The sequence below is a fragment of the Chanos chanos genome, chromosome 3 (genome assembly GCF_902362185.1).
Source record: "Chanos chanos chromosome 3, fChaCha1.1, whole genome shotgun sequence".
NCBI classification, from domain to species: domain Eukaryota; kingdom Metazoa; phylum Chordata; class Actinopteri; order Gonorynchiformes; family Chanidae; genus Chanos; species Chanos chanos.
In genome coordinates, this window is record NC_044497.1 from 17080997 (window position 1) to 17108684 (window position 27688).

A 27688-nucleotide genomic window follows, 5' to 3' on the forward strand; every position below is an offset into this window, starting at 1 on the left:
AGAGTGGAGCTTCATTTAAAGGGAGAAAAACATCTGACTTCAACCAAGTTTCACACAAACCCATCATGTCAAAGCTGAGATCATTGATCAGGTCACTGAATGTGAAAGTGATCTAATATTGATAAAACCTTGTTGGCCTACCTTTATCAGGTGTAGTAGGTAGGCTAAACAGTTTAAACCTAAACAAAGGGTAGTCCAAGAGAGTCGCTGAATCTGTTGATTGATTTATCCTTTACTGTAAAATGCGCATCCATTACTAGGGTTGCCACTTTTTATGTGGAGAAATAAGGAACGCTTCCTCAAGAACAAGAACCAGCTCCAGCTTGAGTTTGAATCCGATTATTAATGGAATGTAAGGCTCCATGTAAACGCACCGAGATAGCCGCAATTCGGGGTTTAAGAAAAAAAGTTCTTAAATGTTCTCAAGGGGGCGCGTTAATTCCCTGCATACACCGTAGTTTCAAGGGGACAATGCAGTAGTGATGTATGGGCAGAATGGCTGTTCTTGACTGGTATACAGACATCGGTTTAATAATTTAGTGGTGTTCAGTTGCTTTTGTGCTTTGTATTAGCCATCCAGCATTATTTGGCAGCATAACGTAATCCACGTGAGCGTTTACTTTAAATGGAAACTGGAAACGGAAGATTGTTGTGTTCATTTCTGGACTTTGAATCCTTATGTTTTGTGCTGTCATAGCAACGGTGTATTTTGTTGTTTCTTTTTCTGTTAATCTGGGATCTTTTTTCATCATCATGTTCTTTGTAATTATTCGTGGAAAGTGAAGGGTTTTTTTTGTTGTTGTTGTTACACAGGAGTGACAAACAAGCCACTCAATTTAGATGACTGTTACTCAAACCAGTTTTTAAAATATATTTATACTTAATCAAAAACATCAAAGACATCCTTGTAATTAGGCAGTTATATGGACGTTATGGAATTTATCTGTGTCTGATTTGCAGAATTCAACTTAGAATAATATATACGACTTTCTTTCTTTCTTTGTTTCTTTCTTTCTTCCCCCTTCCTTTCTTTCTCTCTCTCTCTCTCTCTTTCCCTGGCTTGATTGAGTCATTGGAGAAACAGATGTTAGACCTGAGTATGTTCCAAAACCAGTGCTTGTCTGTTTGAGGGTGGAATACTTGGCTCCCCTATCTTTCCTCTGTTTAAAGAGTTTTGGTTACAGCTTTATCCTACTTTGGGTTCCTGGGTATAACCACGTGTGCACCGTTCATGGGAGAGGGGTTAGTCTAGAGCAGAGAGGGAGAAAATGACAAAAGTGGAGTCCTTGTGGTTTGGTATGAGCCTTATTTGCAGTGCATGTGGAGAAAATATGAAAAATGTGAAGTTAAAATTTGAATACTTTCCACTCATGACTTTTTGTGAAGAATACCAGAAGGACACATCCTGTACTTTCCACTCTCCTGTTACATTGACTTATGATAACCACAAGAGGGTGATATTGAGTTAATTCAACGAAAGCTTGCCGTATTTGAGGTAGGAGAAAAGGCTGAGATTTTTATGAATGCTTCAGAGAAAATTTAGTACTGAAAATCAATAATTTGGCAACAGCATCACAATCAGAATGTAATATTCATGCATTGTAAGCTATATAGATTTGAGACTATGATATTCAAAATTACAGTAACATTACCACAAATCTGTAACCCTACCTAAATCTGAAAATTTGTTTTGGTTGAGGAGAGATCTCTGTTTTGTTCTGTTCTTCAGAATTAAACTTATGTGTGTGTCCTGCCAGTTGAAAAATCCCTTTAGAGAGGGGAGATCTTTACAAAATCTAATTCTACTTTCCTTAGTCTGCCTTGAATTCAATGATTAATGATTAATCTTTATTATTAGCCTTGTATAGCAGAGGCTTGCACGTGGGGGGTAGTGGTCATGGTAAGTGGACAGTCACTGAGTTTTTCATTCACTGTGCACTGTGGGTTTAGCCAGTTTCACTCAAAAGCTAAAAAGTTTCAATGACATCTGAAAGGGTCTGAATGTAGTGCATGATTTTCTCCTGAAACCATTTGACAAATAGTGTCCTTTGGTCACATGCACAGTCTCACATGAGATTGTATTTCCAGAAAGGAATGATGTCTGTGAAAATGAAGTGTGGTGAAGAGTAGCAGATTGTGGGGAATACTTCAGTGTGTTCAATCAAAGTTGTTGCATTCTGGGTGCACGGTGGCACAGTGGGTAGCGCTGTCACCTCACAGCCAAAAGATCCTGGATTTGGTTCCTGGCTGGGTGGCTTGGGTCCTTTCTGTTTGCATGTTCTCCCTGGGTCTCCTCCGGGAGCTCCGATTTCCTCCCACAGTCCAAAGACATGCAGGTCAGGCAAATTGGAGATGCTAAAATTGCCCATAGGTATGTGGGAGTGTGTTCGTCTGTGTGTCTGCCCTGCAATGGACTGGCGACCTGTCCACTGTGTTTCCCTGCCTTTCGCCCAGTGAATGCTGAGATAGGCTCCACAAGTTTGCTTTTTCAACCATGTTGGCGGAGCAGTTGTTTTTGAAAAGTCAAGTTGGTGTTGGAACTTCAGGAGTCACTCAGACTGGAGTTCAGGTGGTATGAAGTGAAGCCAACACTTGAGTTGATTTTGATTTTTAATAACTACTTTTGAAGTCATTTCAAAATTTCCCCAACAAGAGGGACAGAACAGGTACTGAAGTGTGTGTGTGTGTCAGAGGCTGCAATCATTCTGAAATAGCTGAAAATCTGAATCACCTCTTCATTTTGACTGAAAGGGTCTCTCCTGCACACAAACACGGTTTTTGTTTGATGCCAAACAGTCAGTTACACTTTAGGTGAACTCTGGTGAATGCTGAAAACATATCACACCCATTTACTCTGCAGCGCGCTGTTAAACTTCCCAAGGAGATTGGAATATGTTTTTAATTTAATTTTTATTTTTATTATAAATATGAGCAACTGTTTGAATGAAAGAATGAATGAATGATAAGAAATGTGGAAAAAATTACAATTAGGAGAATAATTATTCGGACGGTATAAAGACAGAGAACAATCACTATGAGAACAAATTGGTTTTAGATGCTCGCTGCCAGAATTATAAATTATTGCGAACAATCACGGGCAGACTAGACTTTGTCTACCGAATCAGTGGTGCAGGTTAAGGCGCGTGACGTATATGAGGTATTTCCTGTGGGGGCGGGCTTTTGGGGGGCTCTTGGACAGTGCTGAGCTTACACTTTTGCCATCTAACACCCTGAGTAGTCCATCACTGGGGAGTTGACGAATTTCGCGGCTTCGGAAATAAGACTAATATAATGTTCCTATTTCTACTGTAAAACCATTACGTGGACATTCAGGGAAATTTCTTTTAGCTTTAAAGATACACTATGGAGTGACCGGTGGCGTTCATCGGCTGACTCACGAATAGAGCTATTTGGGACAAAAGCACTGTCTTTGTGAGGTTCTGGGGTAGCAGATTCAGTGATTTGACTTTTGAAGGAACGATTAAGGATACACGTTGGCACACTCGCATATGCTTCTTCGGAACAGAGAAGAACCATATTGAGGTAAACTTTGCACATTTTTTATACGGTTAAACAGCTGTTGCGCTATGTGATATTTTATTTTGAAGTACTTTGAAAAACATGGCATCTGGAACTGTTCAAAATCATTTGCCTAGAGTATTGTACACCTTTTGAAGAGAAACAGCAAAGAAAAAAATAGAGAAAACACGAAAATCTTACTGTTTATCTACGAAGTGTAATTCACCGCTGGGGGACAGAAATAGCGGTCCGTGTCTCTGGGTGGAAATGTAAAAAAAAAAAAATCTGTTGTTAAATTAGTAAATTCCCCATTCTGTTGAGCTCATACATGGTGAAAGATTTCAGGATATTTAACCGATAACTGTTCTTTGAAAATTATATAATGTTGCTAATTATGGTGTGGGCTTTTTGAGTCATGGTAGGCTGTATCATTGCTCAGTTTAGTGCTTTTTTTTGTAAAGGGGGAGAACGGCCACGTTTGAATGGTCGTCACTGTACTTCAGTGCAAAGTCTGAATATTCTTTGCTTGAAGTTTTGATTATCTTGATACCCACAGATTTAACAGAGTTAATTAACCCTCTGCTTGTTGATTTGGCGCTTTGAAAAGAACTCCAGATGTGTTCACGTTATATATCTCACACTGTCGTGTGAAAACAGTGGTGTGTGTGTGTGTGTGTGTTCGACTGATGTTGAGTTAGAGTATTTTATTTCTTGGCGAAAATAATAAATAAGTACACAGCTGAATGGTGAATAAGAAGCCTGTTCAAATGTTCTAACATAAGAAAACGGTACAGGTAAGATTCACGAGATACTGAACAATGAACGGGAATGTTTCTGTTTTGATTATACCCTTGAGGGCAGTTTTGTCCCATCTGCTTACTGGATTTAGTGTGTGTGTGTATAAGGGGGCGCTTTTCTTATTAACCACTGTATAAACTAGACTGCCAGTGTGTGGACAAAACATGAACAAATGCATAAACAAAATCAAGCCAAACCAATACAAACAAAAGAATGGAAAAAGGTCAAGAACTGAGAGAGACAAAGAGAAAGAGAGATGGATAACTGGTAAGTGATTTGATGTCCTTTGTGAGGTAATATGCACAGTTATTGGACATGTGACCTTGATTACAGCATGTTTATTTTAATTTTGAGCCCTACAGACTGCATGTAAACACACATATCATATTAAACACAAAATCTCTGAAATCCTTTGAGGTGTCTCACAAGGTCATCACAGTGTCAGTGTTGATCATTAACACCACTCTGCAGACCTGAGGTTTTGAATTTGGCTAAATCAAACCTTATTACCTTTCTCTGACTGTTATGTCTGAGGGAGAATACAAGGTTAAGGGAAGCCTATGTAAAAACTTGTAATAGCAGTCACTCTCTTGAATAGGACAATGTAACACATCCTTTTGTTTGCCGAGGACTGGCACCCAGATGTGTTAAACACACTGAAAGACATTCATTCAGACTGACAAATACATTTGGTTTTTTTTTAAAGCCCATGGTCAACTGTAGTTTATGAAACATATGATTTTCATTGGAAGGAATTTAGAGCTCCCACCCATCTCCAGTTGTTTCTTTACATTTGGAATATTACCTCGAAATCTTTGGAAAAAATGAGTACAGAGAGATGATTTGTCTTTTTCAGTGTCTCGCCCCTCTGAGAGAGAGTTGACAGTTTTCCCATCCAGATCATCTTATGAACAGGAATAATTCAGTTTGTCCTTGGATGTGTTTGACACCTAAGATGTTTCATAAAAACAAATGTGTCCTACTTTGAAAAATGTGAGTAACCTAAGGTGGTTAGTCCTCGCTGACTGATGAAACTGGCCCACTGTTGATTGAATTTGTGACAAGGACCTCCATGTGTCCTGCCCTTCATAACAGCTGAGGTAGCCCTCTTTAACATTGGGAGAGGTGGGGTGGAGGGTGGAGGAGAGCTGTCTTCTGTCTGTTAAGGAGGAAGGACCGAGAGAGAGGGAGCACTTTAATTTGGAGAATGGCCGTGCTTCTGTGTTGTCAGAGCTAGCTGAGGAGAGAGGGTGGGAATGGTGGGTGGGTTGGGGGGGTTAGGTCTTGCTTTGGCAGATTGGAGTGACCAGCTGAATGAGTGTGACCCTTAACCTTGGAACAGCTGCTGGACGGGGAGACATCGTCTGATTCATGGGCACATTGACAGCATCTCCTTCCTTCAGACAAGTGTTGCTTAATTTTGCACTTGTTTAAATCCCATTGTTTTCTGATAGAATCACACAAACGATCCCATCTTGAAAATAAACTGTTAAATCAAGCTGAGTGCAGTATATCCCCATCAATCAGGTTGTTTTAAAGTACAAACATGATGAAGAAATATTTATTTAAAAAGGCAAAACTGTCCTCTAAGTTCAGGAAGCAGTACAGTTTCTTCTTTTCACCAGACAGTGGTCAACATATATTGAACACTTAACCGCATGAGACCGCTTAAATGAACCGATACTATCATCTCTCAACCTGGCAACAGTTCATGCTAACAGGGAGATGAAGAAGTGGTAAGCCTAGCTACTCAGATACTCATGATGAAAGAGCCTTTGTTGTAACTGATCATAGATATAGAAGGCATGAGAGACTCTAAAGACACCCATTGTTTATTGTATTTATGAGACATATGCAATCCATTCAGAGCCTAACCTAAAAAAAAAAACGTCCTTCAAGCTAGTTAGAAATTTCAAGATATATGGTGAGATTGAAGGGAAGATTTTTTGGACTGACCCTTTATGTTCACTGTGGTTCACTCAGTCAAACTCTCAGAGTTTGGCCTGAGATCCTTCTTCGTTGCTCAAAAAAAAAAAAGGCATCAAAATACTATGGAATGGAATGAGTTGGTCAGTTCCTAACAGGCTGGAACTGTTGTGAAATGGGGCCAGTCTTGTTATGTTGGTCGTAAAGTAGAGGATGTTTGGTAAGCTGTGTATGGTGAGCATATCTGTGAAGGCAGAGGGCAGTGTTCTTAAAATCACACTGAAGGTTAAAAGAAAATTGAGTAGAAAACAGATCCTGAAACATTTTTGTGGCTTGAATTTGTTTTCTTGTCCTGTTTCATCCTGTTCTTTTCCTCAAGACGTTTTCAGGGGAAATCTTTGGAATGAGCTCTTGTTGGTTTAAGACTATGTTGAGTAGAGGAGATAGTCCAGACCCACATCTCTGTCGTGAGCACATCCTCGGTTTGACTTCCCAACTCTGTGCTGAGCTGTTTGCTCTGATATCGAACCACTGACAGTGAATGAACGCAGTTGAACCCAAACTCACGATAGTGATCTATAGCAGTTAAATGTCCTGCTCCCTTTGTTGTGAAAGAGCCAAAATCAATGGTAATTTGTGCTAATGGACGCTCACATATTCTTTCCTGTACTCTTAAAATTAAATAGTACCTTATTCATTAGTAATATAAGATAAATGTATTTCATGAAATAACTTTGGCAGTGGAATGGCTGTAACTTTTAAAAAGATTTTATGATGATTTTTTTCAGGTCTGGTCTTAAAATGGAACCTAGTAACAAATTGTTCAATGATTCTTCTAAAATTTCACACATTACATTGTTAAAAGCGTTGAGTAATTTACTCTATAACAGCAAACAAATACAGAGGACATGAAATTTTGAAATAAGCAAAGAAGAAAGAAATATATGTCCACTTCATGCAGTAGAGTCATGTACTGCTATAAATAATCATTTTTTTGGATGAAAAAAATGAGGCATTAAACAGGGTCACTTGCTGAGCGGAAAACCTCCTACGGTGTGTCAGTTTAGGGAAATGAATCGCATTCAAAACTTCAGTCTTATCTCAATAAAATGCTGCTGTTTTTCTTTTATCCACTGTGTTCCCACAGAACTGACAACCCTCAACTTGTCAGAGAGACAATGATTACATTTACTGCCCAGTCTTTGGGAAGGCATCTCTATTGGTTTAGCATGAAAAGCAAAACACTGTTCAAGCTGACCGTTGCACCCAGCAATTTTAAACTGGCTGAGAGAAAAAGCTCTCTCTAGGGTGAACCTGGTATGTCAATGGACACAATCAATGTTTCAGCCTGGCTGTTTTTGTCAGTGGCTCCTGTTTAGGAATTAGCCTCTAACCCAAATGTAGCACAAGTAATTACGAGACTTTGTTTTGATCTGAAAGTAACTTTGTAGCAGTTGTTCATGAATTGCATTCTTTTGACATTTGCAGCTGTGGTATAGCCTTTTTTCTGTAATTACATTTTCAGTTACATTTTTGAAAAACGTATAACAATAATTTCGTCTTTTAGTAGCAGCACAGGTCACTGAGGACAGTCAGAAAAAGACTGAGTGATAATTATTGAGCATGCTCAGTATAATTGGCTTCTGTTTGGGTGAAAGACTACAGTTCCAGTTGAACTAAAGACATGTGAGTGTCATTAAGGTGCCAGGTTTTCACGTTAAGCCTGTGTTGAACATGGCTAAAAGGTCACTGCAGCTGCCCCACGGGCTAAAGATTCAGGCCTGGATTGGGAACGCACTTTGATCTTGCTGTCAAATAAAAGAGTAAGAAATTCAAACTAAAGGGTTTGTGGCCCTCTACAGCTGGGATTTCTCATCAGCCTCTCCCTCATAGCAGGGCAACATGGCCTCTGTTGAAAACAAGGTTACAGTTGAACTATTGTCTTTTCTCTTCACACCTAGTCTGGGGTCAGTCTTGGAACATCTGTGTGAGTTATATACAAAACTTCATTCATAGGTTAGTTCATTGATATGTGTATTTTTTTTTTATCAGATCCTATTGAACCAAATGGAAAACTCCTGAATCGAGCGACGTACAAAACTTGCATCGTCAAAAAAGAGCCAAAAAGAGAGAGAGAGAGAGTGAGAGAGAGAGAGAGAGAGAGAGAGGGAAGATTAATCCATATACTGTTGTTCCAGATTTCCATATTTTCAAATTTCATTCCTGTATTACACAGTAATGCATGCCTGATGCAGAATAAGGCTCATAATTGTCTTCAGATCAATTCAGTGTACAGCGATGATTGAATTACACTGTGTGAGTAATTAGAGCAAATGTGACCCGGCTTCAGATTACAGTCCACATAACTGCAACTACTCATGTGTTACCACTTCAGGTCACACAGTGAAGTGTCTCTTAATATTGTGCATGCACTGACACATTAGCGTGTGTTACTAACTGATTTTAATTTAAGACGGGACATCAGATATCCCAACAGACAGGTTTGCACATTATTTATTTAGTATGTATGTATCTATGTGTGTTTGTATGTATGCATTTATTTGAACTGGTTACATTTTTGTAAAGTGTGATTCTGGCTTAACTGTCAGAATCTTGAAATTCATCAAGTGCCCCATTATTAGAGCTGTTTTGTAGTAAGATCACGATGATGGAAATTTTTAGAGGGAAAAAAATTGTGAGCCTTTCTTTAAGCGTCCCACAGTCCAAAATGTGTAGCCTCTGTGTTTGAAAAGATGTGAAATTCTTCTTTTCCTCAGAAATACAGGTGGAGCTTAAGGCAGACTGACGAAAGGTTTCGTGTTCTTTTTTGAGGACAGTTAAGACATCGGATGTGTCTTTGAAAGGTGCTTAACAGTGCACTAAGGAGACACAGAGTGATTGATTCAGCTTTGTTATAATTCCACCTGAGTGATGTGGCTCTTTGTTTAGATATCTGAATGCGGTTAGCAAGACTCAGCCGAGCTGTGAGCAGATTTATACGGTGTACACACTGCCTCTTAAAGTGCTTTTGGACCAAACAGGTCTAGGGACCCATTGAGAGGAACTACCCACTGGGTAGCTCCCTCGAGAACTACATACCTTCAAGGCTTTTTTTCTGTTTGCATTCGCACGGCCACTAGGAATGCTGAAGTGACGTAAACTGGCCGACGGGTTGGTGTAGCGATGCTTTGGTTGTTGTGGTCTTTTGTTTTCTTGTAATCCAGTTACAGCCTCTGGATTTTCTCTCTATATTGCTTTGCTGCGTGGTGGATGCCCAACATAGCAAGTTGTGAGGAAAGCTAAGCTAAGATTTTTATATTTGCTTTGACGCATCAAAGTTGCATTGTATTTCCTCCCTCGCATATAGCCTTAGTAAAGCCTGGACTTCACTGTCGGTCCATTTGTCTGTCCGCGCCCCCCCCCCCCCCCCATTTTTAACCGTAAGAGATGTTGTTTACACGGATAACGTGTAACACAGATTTTTAAAAATGGGGTTGCAATCAGGAGCAAAAAAAGTTCCTCAAAACGGCGTTTGAAGAGATATGATCATCCTCAGTTCTTGCAGTGCGGACACACAAAAAAAGGGTGCTTCCTCCAACAGTTCTAACAACTATGAAAAAGTTCCTCCGGTCCAAAAGTGCCTAATACCGATCACAATATTTAAAGTAGATGCCAAAGCTTCGTTTGGCTGCTATGCTTCACTGGTCTTGCAGAAGCTCAGTGAGTCCTATTTAAGCTACCCATCATAGAAAAGGCATGGTTTCTTCCACTTTATCTGTTTTACTCTAATGTGATTCCTCGATTGCTACTAACAAAAGTGACAAACGACCTGAGCTTATTGCCCAGTTGGCTTTAACAGGAGATTAGGAATACACGAGTCAGAAGCAAGGGATCAGGATCAGTAGATCTAGTGATGACAGAAGAGTATTAAAAACATGCCAGCATTTATCCTGCTGGTTGAAAATAAAAGGGAAAAGATTAATTAAAGAGCAGTTGACTACTTTGTTTTTTCTACCTCTTTTTTTTTTTTTTTACTTTTTTTACGTCATGCCCACTGTGTGCTCTCTTGGAAAAACAGTTAGGACTATTCAATCATCAAGATACAATCTCTTAAATGGAGCAATATCAGAAGCTGAAATTACACTCATGCATATCCACCCTCCCTCCATTTCTTACAGATGATATCACAGAGCTGGAGGTCTTAGGTCCATCTAGAGGTAGGAGTCCCCCAAGGTGCTTTGTTTGTTTAGTTCAGAGCCTCAGACTGAGCAAGGAAAAAGAGAAAAATAGATGTAGTTTTTACTCTCCTGGGTTAGGCACCGTGCCAGGCGGAATGCTAGTGTCCTGTGCAATATAGGGATGAGTTTCCTGCATGGCTACTGACAGAAAGCCAGCTCAGCATTTGTGAGGATAGCTGTAATTACTGAGTAAGGCCTCTAACTCCAGAATGTCTGCCCCTGACTGTATAGACAAACCATATGTCTCTACACTTCATACAGGATTCTCCAGTTTTGTTCTATGAGTTCATCATGATTTTTGAGGAGGTTTTTGGGGGGAGCAGAGAGGAGTGAAGAGAAGTAGACAAGGAGTATAGAGACTTTTGCTGGAGACAGTCAAGATGGGGGAGGACAGTATGGCCTAAAAGTTGATATTTGCAGACATGTGGCTGACACATGATATCTTTATCTTTTATTGTGTTCAGATGTTCACTTGAACACATCAACACTCTGCTTGGTAAAACAAACATACAATAGCACATGAAAACACAACTAAAATACAACAGACGCAATTATGTGCTCCAAATGGTGTTTTCAATACCAGTACAAGAATCTGATCTTGTGATATCTTTTGCTGAAAAATGTTGCCATTGCAGTTTCCTTCACAACCCTTTTTCCTGTCATACTTGAAAAACCACAGCTCTCACAACCTGTGTTATCCCTGATGGCTTTTTTGGTAGTAGGAATGCTGGACTTGTCAGGCCCATATAAATGATTCCACATATTGCAGACTGGGATGTAATGGAACAAATCTGAGGTACAGATACTTTTCGTAGCAACCATGCTACAAAATGTTGTGAATGCAGCTTAAAGAATGTGGGTTTACTCCGTGGATACAGCCTCACTGGATTTTGCCTGAAAAATGTATTGCAGAAAACTATGCGGAAAGTGCATTACCCAGGCCTAGGCAGATGGAGCTCAGAGTGTTTGTTTTAGAGGGTTTTTGTGAAATGATGGTGGTATTTGTGTTGGGGGTTTGTGAGTGGGGTATTAGAGTTTGGAGTGGGACGAGAGGAGAAGTATTGGTGCAGTGCTGCCAACTTGACATACGTCCAAATTTAGTTTTAAGGCACCCTTCAATACTCAGGACAAAATGTTTGCATTGAAATGAGGTGTGTGTGGCACTGCAGTGTGTATATGGAGGGAGGTGTGGGTAATCCATGTTCAAAACAGCTTGAAGTGCTATTGATCTATGGTAACAGCGAAAAGTAGTACCACTTAGCCGGTCAATAGCCCTTTAAAATGACCACTTCAAAATACTTTAACACAGTATTTACCACAAGTCCTGTAATGTGCCCCATTTTTTCCCTTTTTTTTTAAAGAAGGGTCTCTGGTACTTTTAGTTCTATTCAGAGAGTATAATAGTGGATTGTAAAATCATTGGGTAGTGTGTTTAAGGAAAAAGTCTGTTTGAGATCATTTTAAATGTAAAGAAAAGGTATTAAAAAAACCCTCATTGAGCCTCATTAGTAAAGCACTCACACAAATTGTTGGGCCTGAACACAATGGAAAATTTCCCAGCTCTTGAGTATTCAGTACATCTTAATTAGTTCCTTTTATCTGTCATGAGAGCGTAGGAAAAATAGCAAGAATGGGAGAGAGAGAGATTGAAACTTTCCCCCACTCTGTGGGCAGATTGTTCTCATCAGGTCTGGACCTCATTACACACGCCTCCTTGTTAAAGGGGGCATTATGTCATGGTCGTGTTTAGCCCACTGTTCATGGGAGAGTATGAACAGGGTGTTTAGTGTTGGTCCTCTGATTCCCTTTTCACAGTCAGAAAAAGCGGGACGAGAGGGAGGGGAAGACAAAAACCGAGTTGAGAGGGAGTCTACTTCAAACTTTAGTCGGTGAGGTTCACTCTTGCTCTATACTGGAGGTGGGGCTGCATCCCTCAGCAAACGCCCACCCTTTCCTGTTTTTCTTCCATTTCTCTTTTTCTTCTTTCTTTTCCATCACACTGGAGAAGATATCTGTAGCTTCACTACAGATATCTTCATATATAATCCGTAAGAAAAAACTGTTGTAGTCCATTCTGTTTCTCTGCAGATTTTCCGTGGCCGGAGTCTGTTTTTGTCTCGCTTGTAGGAACCGATAAGGATTGCCAAAATGTCATACTTTCAAAATTTAGAAATACTTTGGTTTTGCTACACTAACAAACAGGCTGGTGTTAACTTAGAAATTGACAAGTTTAAGACTTTTTATTCAATTTATGCGTTTCTAGTGAGATACCAGTAGGCTGTGTGATTCTGTTAATTCTTGTAGATAAGTGGCTGGTCATGAAGTGAACTGTGGAGAATTTCTGCCACATTCCTCCCTGCAGCTGCTAAGCTTCTCAACAGAAACAACCTTGTTGTTTTTCTAACTTGACACTTCGCTGGTGTTTTACAAAGGGAAGGTTCGTGGTTAAGAAGGAGGTTTTCATTCAAACGTGGTTTGATGGATTAATGTTTACTTGACTTCTTGTGTCTCCATTTGGACATTGCTGTGCTACCAAACTTGAAGAAAAAGCGTACCAGAGAATTTGAGGAATTGGCCACAATCTAATGCTCCTCAATAGCTCCTTTTCTTTCTTAGGACGGACTGAGTTAGATTAGACCATTTTCCCTCAATGCTCTTTGCTCATTTCATAGTTACGGCCATGGCTTTGTGGGGGAAGGGAAGTATTTGGTCTCTAAAATCAGCACATAACCAGCTTGTGTAAAGTAGCCTAGAGTCACTGCAGGCTGCTACTTCAAGGACTAATTGTGGAAGTGGAGACCTCACAGAGGTTACCATGTACTGACTGACACCCAACGTGATCTAATCTGGTCTCTGTCTCCGACATGTCGTCTGCCTTCCGTGTTTTATAATAAGCACAACGAGAGACACCTAGCAACGGTTCACTTCACGCATAGTGTACATCCACTAACGGATCATAGACTTTGCCCACTGTGTTGAGGGAAATCAACTTCTATTGGGTCAACTCCACAGAAGGGTTTAATGTCTCTAAAAGAGTAAAGCTCTGGTCCCCGACTCTCAAAGCAGTCTGTGCTCACTGCATAACAGGGTGGAATTCCATTGGAGTGGCCTCATCCCTGCCCAGTGGCTTTAATGGAAACCACATGCATGATATTGTGTAGAGGAGTAATGAGCATCCTCAGATTCACCCTGCATGGCCCTTCACAGACACAGTGGTTGAGGGGGTTGTGTGTACAGCCAAACCTGACCATCATACCACTATGAGTTATACTGGCCTTTTTCCCCAACTACTCTTTCTCATCCTATGATGCTCTGAAGTAGAACAAGCCTAATTATGTTTTCCATTCCTGTTTTGTTGTTGGTTTCTCTAGCATGATGTTATAGTGTAGAGCAGTTTCAACAAAGCACTTCTCTCCGGTTTTTCTCTACTGTAACATGGCAAAAAAAAAAAAAAAACCCAGACAGAAAGAAAGTTTGTTGTGTTTTTATGCTCTGTCATCTCATATAAAAGTGAAAACCATCAGACAGTAGTACTGAAGACTAAAGATAGTCACTCAGCCCCTTACATCCAACAGACCATTACATCTCCTGCTCTTATTTCTACTCTTCCCATAACCATCTAAGCATGCTGTGGTCATCCTGACTCTAATTATTTGGGCAATATGACATGGGGACCTTTTCTAGAGATTACTGTACAAGAAAAAAAGGTCAGAATCAAGGTTCCCTAGGAAGAAAATCAATGAAGCTCAAGATAGCATAGCGGCCATTTTGGATCAAACTCATTAGGATGTTTTGAAGGACAGTGCTAATGTTGATGTTGCAGTGTCTGGGATGAAGTGTCTAAAAGAGTCTTGGGTGTCAATAGGAAGATACTAATATGGAGACAGCATGCGAGTTGTCATTGGTAACATAGGGATAAAAAGGATTATATGACAGGACTGATGTGAGATCAGGTGCAATCTGCAATATCCCTTGTTGTTTCAACATAAACCAGTGTCCCCTGTTATCACAAACAACAGCTATGACAATCTCCAGCACGGATAAATATAACTGAAATAATCTGTTGAACAAAACATCCTAAAAATGAGACCTTTTAGTCTCCTGAATGACATCACTACCCTGCTGAAGCTATGACTATTTTTGGTCGGGAGAGAAGATGGGTGAGGGGGATGTCAGGAAATGACCTGTCGAAATGGTGACACTCTTGGTCAGGAATGAAATTTGAGAGGAGACTGTAATGAAATTAGGTCTTCAGTCCCCTGCCAGAAACTGAGAGTAGGAAAAATCTCAGCAGTATGATGAGAATGACTTCTGGTTTTGTCCACCCACATCTGAGAACAACATCCAACATCACCTGGAAACCATCTATAATATGAACCTCTAACGCTGTCAAGTAAATATCTTAGACTCCAGGCAAAAGTGTGTATAACTCTACCTAGGCTTTTTGGTTTTTTGAGGTGCAACTGTGAGAAAAAAATACATTCTGAGAAGTTATGTAAGCCATGGTGTTACAATGGAAAATACTATTTAAAATTTGACTGAATGCTGAAAAGAGTGGCTGTTCTAAAGCTGATCTTATGAACTGATTCAATACAATAATACACTGTATAAAAAAAAAATCTTTTGTGCGCTTAGTTTGTGCACAAACTAATATGTTTCTGTACATTGTTCTCTTTGTTTCAGATGGATGTGAAACTACTTTTCATATTAACATTGTTAGGAATCCTCTGTTGTGGCAGAGCTCAACAAGGTAATGCAATTGAGTTCCCTTCAATGGTTTCTGTCTCTGTCAATTTAAATCATTTTCATTTACAGAGAACATCTTTACGCAGCCAAAGTGCTTTATGTCCTGTGTCTTATCCCATTCAACCTAATTCCATCAAAACTATTCAGTAGTGTTGGTTAATGTAAAGCAATGATTAACTGCCTCTCCAGTCTCTTGACTGAACGGCGCATGCTGCTTTAATGGAATGATGTCATTATCCAAATGCAACTCCTGAAGGGTTGGAAGGAACATTATGCATACTGGAAAACATGGAATATTCCATCTCTGGCTCCAATTACAGTGAACCACACTGTTACAGACCAAACCATTGCAAGAGAAGCATAGTTTGGAGTTCCCTTATGGTTTGATAGAAGTTTAAAAAAATGATCTTGGATCTCTTTTTTTTTCCAGAAGGGAACGAGTGCATTAAAGCCAATGCTTTATCATGCGGGGAGTGTATTCAAGTCGGAGCAAAGTGTGGGTGGTGCACAGATACAGTAAGTTTAGTTCCCACTTTATGTTTCATCATAGGCAACAGAGGGTGTGTGTCAACTGTTTGTTATGACACCCTGCTCATACCCAGCTGCTTGTGATGGTTAGTGCCTGGATTGCTCATTTTTGGTTCACAAACAAATTCCAGTTTTGTTCTATTGTGTAAATAGTTCACTTGATAACTCTAAGTGGAAAAAATAGTCTGTTATTACAAATTCCACGTTTTAGAAGTGTGGCATATTAAACTAACTTAGACAATTCAACATTAGGTGTGTGTACAGGAGAAATAAACTCCTGTTAGTATTTTTCAGTTAGTAAGCTTCTGCATGGATGCCAGTGTGTAATAAATCTCACCCAAGTGCTGCTAGGTCTCTTTTGTTCGGCCCTGTGGTGACACCATTCTGATTCAGGCTCCTGCCGTAACAGTACCATCAACAGCCTTGTGATCCTGTCACACTGCCAGACATTTTGATTTATGTATCCACTGAGGTTATACCACTGAAAGCCTGACTGCTTGACTAACCTGCCAATCCAATCACTGTAATGAGAAGTTGCGCTGAATCTCAGTGTTGGTGCACCAGTTTCACAACAGTAGAAGTAGACATTGGAAATAGCATGTTTGTCTGGATCCTCCCCCACCACTGCAGAGCCTTGTTATTGTGCCAGAAGAGAAGACCGTGCAGGGTTGTCTTTGTCTGTAGTGGCAATAACCCAGTCCCTGCTTCCCGCCCCATAGGAGTTTCTGAAACAGGGAGAGCCCACGTCTGCTCGCTGTGATGAGCTGGAATCACTGAAGAAGAGAGGGTGTGCAGTGCCCAAAATCGAGAACCCTCGAGGTAGCCAGAAGATCCTCAAAAACAAGAATGTCACCAATCGTAAGAAAGGGGCGGAGAAACTCAAACCAGAGGACATCACACAGATTCAGCCTCAGAAACTTACCCTCAGCCTTAGATCGGGTGTGTGCTTGTTTGTTGGGAGTCTGTATGTACTAAAGGCATTGAGATGCATCATTTGAAGCATTATGTATGTTTATTCACTTAATTCGGTTTCCAGGCAAGTACGTATGGATGGTTAAAAATGTAATACACATTATATGATACGTACATATTTACATCTTAAATATATGTTCTCACATTTTTTATTCTTTGTATAAGACAGAATCTGTTTTCCATTTCTGTAGGTGAACCACAGACCATTAATTTGAAGTTCAAGCGGGCAGAAGACTATCCCATTGACCTGTATTACCTCATGGACCTGTCCTACTCCATGAAAGACGATTTGGAGAATGTCAAAAACCTGGGAACAAGTTTGATGCTGGAAATGTCAAAGATCACTTCAGATTTCAGAATAGGTCTGTCTGCTAATACATGTGCCATTGTCATAATGATGTAATTATAATGGTAATGTGCAGTAAAACAGAAATAGCCCTACCGCATCCTCTTACAAAGTTCAGAGTACTTTTGAAATTGCATTGTTATTAATATGGATATAACTTGTAAAGAGTCTATCTTGACAAAACAATGACAAAACAATGCAGTTAGTTTGATGCCGTGCCATTTTATGCAGTGTATTGTATTACATTGTCAACTTCTGATTTACTTGAACCAGGTTAAGTCAAGTGCTTACTGGTTTAGCATACCTCATAGCATCTCAGATCAACAAATTTATCAATAAAAACTGGCTACTTAAACCAACGTGACATCACTTTTGGTGATTGATTAACACATTATGAATGGAACACGTTACTGCAATGTTTCTCACTCTTTTGTTCATGATCTCAGAAGTTTTCCATGCATAGTTGCTCACTGAAAGCTAAAGTGCTCCTGTGTGATTTCTCTCTCCCAGGGTTTGGCTCCTTTGTGGAGAAGACAGTCATGCCTTACATCAGTACTACTCCAGCCAAGCTGCTGAACCCATGCACAGGGGACCAGAACTGCACCAGTCCCTTCAGCTACAAGAACGTCCTGAAGCTTACCAGCAATGGGCAGCAGTTCAACACGCTCGTAGGCCAGCAGCAGATCTCTGGAAATCTGGACTCTCCTGAGGGTGGTTTTGATGCTATCATGCAAGTGGCTGTCTGTGGTGTAAGTAGGATAAACTTGTGTGGCAACAAAATAGGCAACAGAAATTCACTGCCATTCACCTCTCAACTCCTCAGATTTTTCAACACGTCATTGACCGTTAATATTCCAGTAAACCCACCCAGATCAATGCAGCAATGGCTGGAGAAATATGAAAGGCATTCCCCAAGCTGAGAGTATTGTATGATATTTTACAGATCATTTTGAAAGATTTAAACCCATGTCTTGGGACATTCTGATAGCATCTTAGAATATCCTTTAGATGTGTTTTTTTCTCCTAACATCAAGCTTTGATTGAGTTATCATGTTGCATTCCATGAAAAAGGGAAAGAGGATGTAGGGTAAACTGGCAACATCATTATCAGCGGAGATTTTTCAATACCTTTTTCCTTATCTACTGTAATAAATCTGATAAGACTGAAATATATATTGTTGAATTAATTCCTTTACTTACCTTAGCCAGTGGTGTAAGAAAAATGATCAGAGATTTGAATAGTTTGAATATTGCTTGTGTTAAATAGCAGTTGCAATAACACAAAATGAGTACAAATGTGTACCTGGCATTTGTAACATTGCTTTCTCTCCAGGACACAGGTAATGTCTACTTCACATTGGTTTTTGTAGACTTTGGACTTGTTCAATGTGTTCCTTGGCTCAAAGTTTCTGTTCTTCACTTTTTCTCTCTTTCCCAGGAACACATTGGCTGGAGGAACGTCACCCGCCTGCTGGTGTTCTCCACAGATGCTGGTTTCCACTTTGCCGGCGATGGGAAACTTGGTGGGATTGTGCTTCCTAATGATGGAAAATGTCACCTGAAGGACAATATGTACACCATGAGTCATTATTACGTATGTACGACATTTATCAGAATTGAATGTGTCATCTGAACACAAAGTTCTTTTGTGTCTGGATCTTTTCCATAGGAGAGACTTCACTCATCGGATGTTATCTCCTCCTTTCCTAACAGGACTATCCTTCCATTGCCCACCTGGTCCAGAAATTGAGTGAAAACAACATTCAGACAATCTTTGCTGTCACAGAAGAGTTTCAGCCTGTTTACAAAGTAAGGTCCAAAACTTGGTTGTTTGTACTCCGTTGTTTCACCACAGCATGTTGTTCAACAGAACTTCACAAGTCAAAACAGAATCTCCACCTGAGGCCTGAGCTTTTGCTACACATTGTCTAAAAAGTCTGCATATTCTTTGTGCCTCTCACTGCTTCACTGATTTCAGTCTGGACTTTACCAAAATTCTGTGAACCTTACCAAAGCTCTGATATGAAGTGGCATCATTATGGTGTTGCCAGCACTCTGTCCTGGGATGAATGGAATTTATTTGACAAACCCATGTGTTCCGCTTCAGCCGTTCCCTGGATTTGGAAAGCCACAAGGCTGAAAATAGTTACAAACCCGAGACTTGGAGTGAGCGGTGAATCGTAGCCAGCATTTAAAATTCCTCTCTGAAATCAAAATAGGTCTCTTATATAAAGCAACTACACTTTTTTTCTTTTTGAACTGTGTAGTATTTTGAACTAAAATCTATTTCAGTAGATTGAATCCCTTAACATTTTTTGGATATTTTGTTCCACAGGAGTTGAAGAACCTCATTCCAAAGTCAGCAGTGGGCACACTCTCTGCCAACTCCAGCAATGTGATCAATCTTATTATTGATGCCTACAATGTGAGTATGGACTACAGCCTGGAGACATTTGGCTTCATTTACTAAAGCCTTTTGCACTAGGTGACGTTCACAGCCTGTGCAAAAACTGGTAACCGGGTTCCTGAATGACCACTAGTAATTTATTTTACACAAACAATGGTTTTACAACTTTAGTAAATCTGTCCCAAGTCCAACAATTAAACAAAAAAAGTGCCAATGGTTATTTGAACAAGCAGTTATAAAATCATCTGTCTTTTTATCAACTTCCAAGATTTTACAGACTTTAGTAGGTACTGGCAAAGTCGAGGCTGTTGGAGAAAAGCTGAACAGCTGTGTTTTGTTATCTCTCCCCCTCTCTCTCTCTCTCTCTCTCTCGCTCTCTCTCTCTCTCTCTCTCGCTCTCTCTCTCTCTCTGCTCTAGTCTCTTTCTTCAGAGGTGATTCTGGAGAACAGCAAGCTGCCTGAGGGGGTGACCATCACATACCAGTCACACTGTAAAAATGGAGTGATCAACGTTGGAGAAAATGGAAGAAAATGCTCCAATATCTCCATTGGAGATGAAGTAAGTGTGGAGGAGATTCTATTCATTAGTAAGAAAAGCTTAGACGGTTGGTGGTATTTGGACAATGAGGTGAACTATCAGTGAATGTTAACAGTCGGGAAGCAAAGCAGGGGCTTGGCTTCTCAACAATCTTTTTACTTTGTCTTCATAAATGGCCTAACTTAAGCTCTGTATGAACAGGTCTCCTTTAGTATCAACATTACTGCCCAGGGCTGTCCCAAGCAAGGCAAGTCTGAGACTATCAAAATCAAACCTCTGGGTTTTACTGAAGAAGTGGAGATCAAGCTCAGTTTCATCTGCGAGTGTGAGTGCCACCAGCATGGCATTAAGAACAGTGAACTTTGTCATAATGGCAATGGGACATTTGAATGTGGAGCCTGCAGGTAAGCTCCCTTACTATCACACTTATTTATCTCATTCTCTGTTGACTTTTTAATTGAGAAATACATCTTAAAGGATGTTACATTCCTCATGTCACTCAAAAGATGCTACACCAGACAGATTGCTATACCTTACTTGAAAAAGAAAAAGCTATCAAATTTTTGTTTCCAAAACAGTTGTATACTGGTGCTATACTGGGGGCGTTTTGTCTACTCTGTCTTTTCTGTCTCAGGTGTAACAGAGGCCGCATAGGGAGACAGTGTGAATGCCGGAGGGATGAGGTGTCCAGTGAGGACTTGGACATGAACTGCCGTAAGGACAATGGCACAGACATCTGTAGCAACAACGGAGAATGTGTGTGTGGCAAGTGTGAATGCAAGAAGAGAGATAACCCAGAGGAACGCTACAGCGGGAAGTACTGTGAATGTGACAACTTCAACTGCGACCGCTCCAACAACAAACTTTGTGGAGGTAATCTGTTCAAAAATCCTGTTCAACACTTGTAGCGCTTTCAGCACCTTGAACTGCAGTGCAGCCAGTCAGCTGTGTTGTGGAAAATAGTAGATTAAATTACAGATTAAATGAAATGAACTGAAACAACTCAGTGGATGCAGGTAGAGGAGGAACTACATTGATAATCAACACATCAAGCCTCTTCATAACTAATGCTGTCTAAGCACTGTCATGCCAATGGTTTAGATAAATTTCGGTTAGTGGTTCACTGGGAATGTTAGACTGAATACTAATATCACCGAGCTGTAACCATAACCTTATTTGAGAATCTGAAACCAGTGAAATCACAGTTATTCTGAAAAAAACTCTATTTGCAGCTCAGCGCTCTGAACACTGAACCTAGACAATATTCAAAATAACTCTCCATTAGCAGGAAAATATGTTAAATTGTAGCATTAATGTAACTAGTGCACTAACACTCTTCAAATTCAATTACCCTTGACAGCTAAGTTCCTGGATGACCACATCACTAAAAACATCTTTTTTTTTTTGGTAAGGTCACGGTCGCTGTGAGTGTCGGGTATGCATCTGTGATGCCAATTACACTGGAAGTGCCTGTGACTGCTCTTTAGACACCAGAACCTGTCTAGCCACCAACAAACAGATCTGTAACGGTCGAGGTATATGCGAATGTGGCGTCTGCAGATGCACTGACCCCAAGTTCCAGGGTCCTACCTGTGAAATCTGCCCTACCTGCCCAGGCGTCTGCACAGAGCATAAGTGAGTACAGAGACAAAAAACAGAACCCCCAAATATTCATAAGATAAGGGAAAGTCCAGAAGCTCTAGACATTGTGGCGTGTCATTAGACCAAGCATGATTGACCTTTGTTCCCAGATGACAACTGGATTAATGATGAAAAGTTTATCCGGTTCAAAATCAGGGTTTTGTTGAAATTATATTTAGTGAAGCTTAGCCTCTCAAGGGCACTTGGGGTCAAAAAACTTTCTGTTATGAAATATCTGCTGAATCTCTTGCTTTCTATTCCTCTTCCATAATCTGTGTGAACACATTTCCACAGTTTTCATCCATACAATCATCCATGAATGCTTCATAAATGTCATATGTTTTGGACTTCTTGTACTAAAATATCTGGCCATTTACTGTAAGGTATCTTGTAGAATCCACACATTTCATGACGAGGTGTCATGACTCCAACTTTAAGTATACCTTTAAAAGCACTAAAGAGCCCCATCATATCATCCCTGTATAAGATAACACCACTGCATTCGCAACACTGCTTATGCACGCTGTCTTCCACAGGGAGTGTGTCCAATGCAGAGCTTTTGGTACAGGCGAGAAGAAAGACACTTGTGATGAAGAATGCAACTTTTTCAACCTCACCAAAGTGAAGGACAGAGACAAGCTGCCACAGCCTGTCCAGGCTTTCCCCCTCATGCACTGCAAAGAGAGAGATGCCAACGACTGCTGGTTCTACTACACCTATGCCGTCAATAACAACACAGAGAAAGAGGTCCACGTGGTAGAGACATTAGGTGAGAAGGCCATGCTTGATAGTTGGAATCAGCAGATTCACATTAGCCACAAATGAGACTTATATATAACCCCCCCCCCCTCGCTTCTGTGGGCAGTCTTCTTTCCCCTCCAAGCTTGGGTCCTCTACCAGACGCCTGGGAGCTTGAGGGTCCTACATAGTAAATTAGCCGTTCCTAGGACTGTGCTCTTCTGGACAGAGATCTCCTATATATATGTGTGTGTGCGTGCGCGTGTGTGTGTGTATATGTATATACATTAAAAAGCATTTTCCTAGTGTATGTGTGCTGATGAAGGACTGATGTTAATAAACTTCATCCCTGATGTGACAGAATGCCCTGCTGGTCCCGATATCATCCCCATCGTGGCTGGAGTAGTGGCGGGAATTGTGCTGATCGGCCTTGCTTTGCTCCTCATATGGAAGCTGCTCATGATCATCCACGATCGCCGAGAGTTCGCCAAGTTTGAGAAGGAGAAGATGAACGCCAAATGGGACACGGTAAGGAAGTTTTTTGTCTCACATGATACTCTCCAAATCTTAAACTGGGGATATTATCAGTTTGTCAGGAATAGATATGTGTGTGCTGGACAGAGGGGTACAGGGGACTTAAGAGAAAGCCTATCAAGTATTAGATCACTGCCAGGTCTCACTGTCAGAAAACCTTTGGTTTTATCATCTACCCTTTGACACATGCAGAAGCACCCCAGTATTTAATACAGTGGGTGATTATATTGCGTTCTAGAAACGTAGCCTTTTAAACATCTTTTAGTAGCTTTGAAGCATAATGGAGAAGCAGATGTGAATTTTAAGGACTGCCTTTTCATGGGTGGGGCTTGTTTGTGGTTGTGTGGCTCCAAGCTGCCACCTACTGTTCAGATGTTAAAATATTCAGCCAGTTGACTTTAGAGCCACCCTGGTCATTTATAACTTTGGGGGCTGTCTTAGCAAGCTTTCCCATGCCTGTTTCCTTGGCAGCACATGTAAAAGCATCACAGTGCTACTGCATTTGAGGGACAGTAACATACCCTGTGTAGAAAAGAGCATTGGCTACTGCAATAACAAACAGCAAATGCTACCAATGCGGAAAAATTTGTTCAGTTCAGTAAATAACATTGAAAATGTCTAAACTGGTAAACTAAAATCTGTGTTTTAATCAGATCACTTTTAACCATACAGTAAAGGGTTCTTTGTCTAGTCAACAAAACAAACTTTGTTCCCAAAGCTACCACCCACCCCCTCCCACTTGGAGCTATGAATGTTTTGATGGAAAACCATGGACAATAAAGAGTTTTTGATTCTGTAGTTCCAGATAGTTTGAAGTTAATGGTATGCATAATGATAGATGGATAGATGGATAGAGGCAATAGACTGCGCCTAATCTTTGCAGTCACTTGGCAGATGTGCTCTATGTTGAAACCACCAGGGCTAAATAAGTACCTACACAGATCTTTCAAAAACAAGGGAAAAAGCTTATATTACTAATGTTCTCAAAGCAAAAACAGATTCCCTGTCTTCGTCCAGGCCAGGAGCCTTGGCATCTTCCTTCTGAACCAAACTAACACAAACGCTTGGCTGATTCTGACCTTGGGGTCGACTTAAGAATCTGACACTCCCACACGTGAAAGCTTTTTTAATAAGAGAGCTGCAGTGTTAGTTTGGGAGCTGACGGACTCCTCCTCTCCTGATTAGTCCCAGGCACTTTCTTTAATGGTTCTCCTGTGTATCTGGGATCTCTGATGACACATTCAGGGTGGAGAAGGCTTCCTCAGTCTGTCATTATAGCCAACCCAAGGACCGATGTCAGGCCTGCAGTTAACACTCCCCCCGAAACCCTGCGTCTGTCAGTTACAGAGATAAAAGTAGCTTCCACTGCGGTTTTTCATAGCTCCTAATGAAAGATGAGCCAGTTCTTTCCAGTACTTTTGCTTTAGGTCTCTTTACCAGTGTGTTCTCTGCAGGTCCTAAGAGAAGGTATTTTATTAACACTTATTCTGTTTAAAACTGGTACAGTATAGGCAGATTTAGGCCTACTTCTGTCTGGCATTACAGTGTGGTCTTTATCACAATTATTTATTTCTTTTACTTCTTACAAGTTTGTGTGTCCATTTCACTTCTTTTTTAACCCCTCATGATTTCAGCCTAACCTCTGCTTTTCCTTTTTCTTTTTTCATGACTTTCATCTGTCCCTAAACATCCATCCTGTTTTCTGTTCTTAGCAAGAGAATCCAATATACAAGAGTCCTATTAATAAGTTCCAGAATCCAAACTATGGACGTAAAGCTACAGCTCTATAAGTTTGTATTCATCTCCATCCACTCTCTGCATGTTTTCTTTCTTTTCTTTGGAGTTTTTTTTTTGTTTGTGTGTGTTTGTGATGCACTGTCTCAACCTCTGACTCTTATAAGAATGTTATGGTTTGTTGAAGGTAAGTATAATATATTTATTGTCTCTGAATTGCATGTTTGACATATGTTTGTTAAAAAAAAAAAAAAAAAACAGTGCTTGTGTGTTTGACTCATACATGTATTTTTTCTTGGATTACTGCTGAAAGTGTTTGATTTACATGTTGTTTTTGGGGTGTTGTTTCTTCATCGAGCATAGACGAGACAGAAAAACTGACTTTGCTAGACTGATTAATTTGACTGATAGATCTCTTTGTGGCATGTTACAGGTGTGAAATTTCTAACTGTTCAGTTCTAGGATGTAGTGCTGCCTTTTCAAAGTTGTCTGTACATTACATTAGTATGAGGACTAACAATTTGACTTGTGACTGGTATAGCATCTTTCTTATTGTTCATATCTGTTTATTTTCATCATTCCTTGTCCCCACAGGGTGAGAATCCTATCTACAAGAGTGCTGTTACAACTGTGGTCAACCCCAAATATGAAGGCAAATAATGGACATAAGCATTCTTAAGAAATGGAGGAGGGGTGCATTTGGGGGACTTTTTTTTTATTTCCTCTTTCAATATTTTTACTCTGCCTTTTGGATTTATGTTGTAGTGTCAGTATTGTAACATCATATTAGGCTCTGGAATTGATACTAACATTTGATGCAATATTTGTACAGTTGTGTATAGTCTTTATTGTGCATCTATACTTCTTTTGAAGGCTGTTTACATATGTGCTTTTATTTTGGCATTTGTGCCTTTGACGATCCTAAATACATAAATTCTTCACTTGAAGTGAAGAAAAAATGGTAACGCAGGAAGCCTTTATAAATGCTACATAAAGTGGTATGTATACTTCCACTGGTGAGACTGATGGAACCAGTTGATGGAAGTGAATGAATTTCTCGCCCTTACAGACTACGGACAGTTTTTTGTCATTTCCTCATAATTCATCTTATGCTGGATTATATCAGCTTGTAATATTGATGCATATTGTCTTATGCTTGTGGAATTCATTATCGCACATGAAGGCTTTGGACATATCTCTGTTTTTATGACCCTGTATAAACACTTTGTTATTCCATCCCCAGTAACTATGGTTTGATCCTCTCGCAGGAGCTGGATCTGACTTGTAGATGAATACATGATGGCTGGTTGCAAGATGTTCATTAAGTAGGGGTGTACTGTCAGGTAGTATAACCTTTCACCCAGAAGTCAGATAGGAACGCAGTAGCGACAGTAGGGACTTTTCTGCTAGACAATATTCACTTTTGGCTTGATGTTGTCCAGCTGTTTAAGAAATCCTTTGAGGGATATGCAGTGAAGGACATTGTTTGGATGTAGGTGGTAACATATGTGAATGAAGGTGAGCAAGAGGAAATCAATGTAAATTTCAAATGTGTTGTTTCATGTGAATGACTGTTGTTAGATTGAAATGTTTCCATCAGCTAGGGGAACCTTGAGATGAATAGGTTGAAAACCACTGCATTGGTGAGAATATGTTAGTTAATTTTTAATTACAGGATGTAACAGAGAATATTGTGAGCAATTGAGCATATTGGTGTGTTATGTTTTTCTGGGTCCTTGTCAGTGCCTATTCCATGGAAATATAAGCCTGTTTGCTGAAGACAGTTTATCTTTCAGTATATAACATTCTCAAAAGGTAAACTGTAAAGGTATAAACTCCCTCATTTGTTACATTGTCATTTTTGTTTTGTTTGCTGTTAACCTCAGAATTACAAAAACCTTCAGGAAGAGTATCACTAAGGGAGGAATCTTTTGTAACATACAACTAGTACCGAATTGCCTCAAGTATTATCATCACTCTGCTTCATTTAAGTGCCTTCCACTATGTTGACTATTGCTATGCTGTTCTGAATTTATTTATTAAAATACAGTACCAAAGGACCACTGAAATGTCTTTCATCTTGAGTAGCTCTTAACTGAATCTATCACAGTGTATTAGTGTATTACACACTGCACATTATGGTATGAACTGAAGGCTAATGCAACATCTGTAATACAGTATACAATATACAAATTCATCACACTGATTGCTACTGGGAGTTTACAGCCTTTCTTCTGAGAGATGATTATTCAAAACGCTTATATGACCTTTATCTATACTAACGTATACATATTAATGGCACATACCGAAACTCTGCTGGTCATGCAACATTTTTCATCCACACAATTCATCAGCAGTCAAATTTCACCAGGAAATACATAATATGGGAACTGGCCTTGAGAAACCTTTCGCATGGTGATCATTTTTCAATGACTGGAATGTATGAACTTGTCCAAGTAGTGTCCCCTTTAATTTTTTTTTTTAAAGACATCTAAACCACAAGTGACGACAAAATCTACGTCAACCAAACAGTGAAATGCAAGAAATTGAGCATAGCTCACATAGCTGACTTGAAATGCAAGAAAGTCATCACAGATGCTCATAGCTTGATCATCACGGTACGTTGTGTTAATTTTGCTCATTGAAACAATACTTCATACCAGACAGCAAGATATATTTGCACTAGATCTTGCCTAAACTCTCAGATCACATCTGGTACCTTTTGGCATGAAGGAACAATACTTGACTCAGATCTGGATTCCAGTTCTAAGACAGCAGTTCTGTGGTGCATATGGCCACAGTGCTGGTCTGGACACATCTTTTGATCATCAACCATAAATCAAACCCTTTATGTCATATATCAGTTATTTGTGACGCAGTGAGTCAGGGATTCTGACGTCAGTTAGAGTTCAGCTTTAATACATTATCATAAAAGATCAAAATCAACCAGAACCAGCTGAAGCATGCTCTGTATGTCCATGTCTGTCCACTGCAGTCAGCTGTGCTACTTGGAGTGATGCATC

The 27688-nt window shown here is 40.0% G+C and overlaps 1 protein-coding gene across 1 annotated transcript; it reads left to right on the forward strand.

Moving 5' to 3' along the window:
- The first annotated feature begins 3237 nt into the window (after window positions 1–3237).
- On the forward strand, window positions 3238–26725 carry LOC115806437 (integrin beta-1). The gene is made up of 16 exons (XM_030767133.1): window positions 3238–3543; window positions 15165–15231; window positions 15658–15743; window positions 16475–16694; window positions 16919–17089; window positions 17584–17822; window positions 18512–18667; window positions 18787–18882; window positions 19409–19498; window positions 19899–20039; window positions 20220–20422; window positions 20653–20891; window positions 21431–21653; window positions 22196–22428; window positions 22759–22925; window positions 25260–26725. Exons 2-16 carry the CDS (start codon window positions 15165–15167, stop codon window positions 25323–25325), a joined length of 2397 nt encoding a protein of 798 aa, XP_030622993.1. The 5' UTR covers window positions 3238–3543; the 3' UTR covers window positions 25326–26725.
- Window positions 26726–27688: the final 963 nt, after the last annotated feature.

Bases quoted from the DNA above. Each gene is read 5' to 3' on its own strand.
- LOC115806437 (XM_030767133.1), top strand. From the start codon at position 15,165: ATGGATGTGAAACTACTTTTCATATTAACATTGTTAGGAATCCTCTGT. The intron at 16,695-16,918 runs GTGTGTGCTTGT...CCATTTCTGTAG, and splicing joins TACCCTCAGCCTTAGATCGG to GTGAACCACAGACCATTAAT. The intron at 22,926-25,259 runs GTAAGGAAGTTT...TTGTCCCCACAG, and splicing joins TGAACGCCAAATGGGACACG to GGTGAGAATCCTATCTACAA.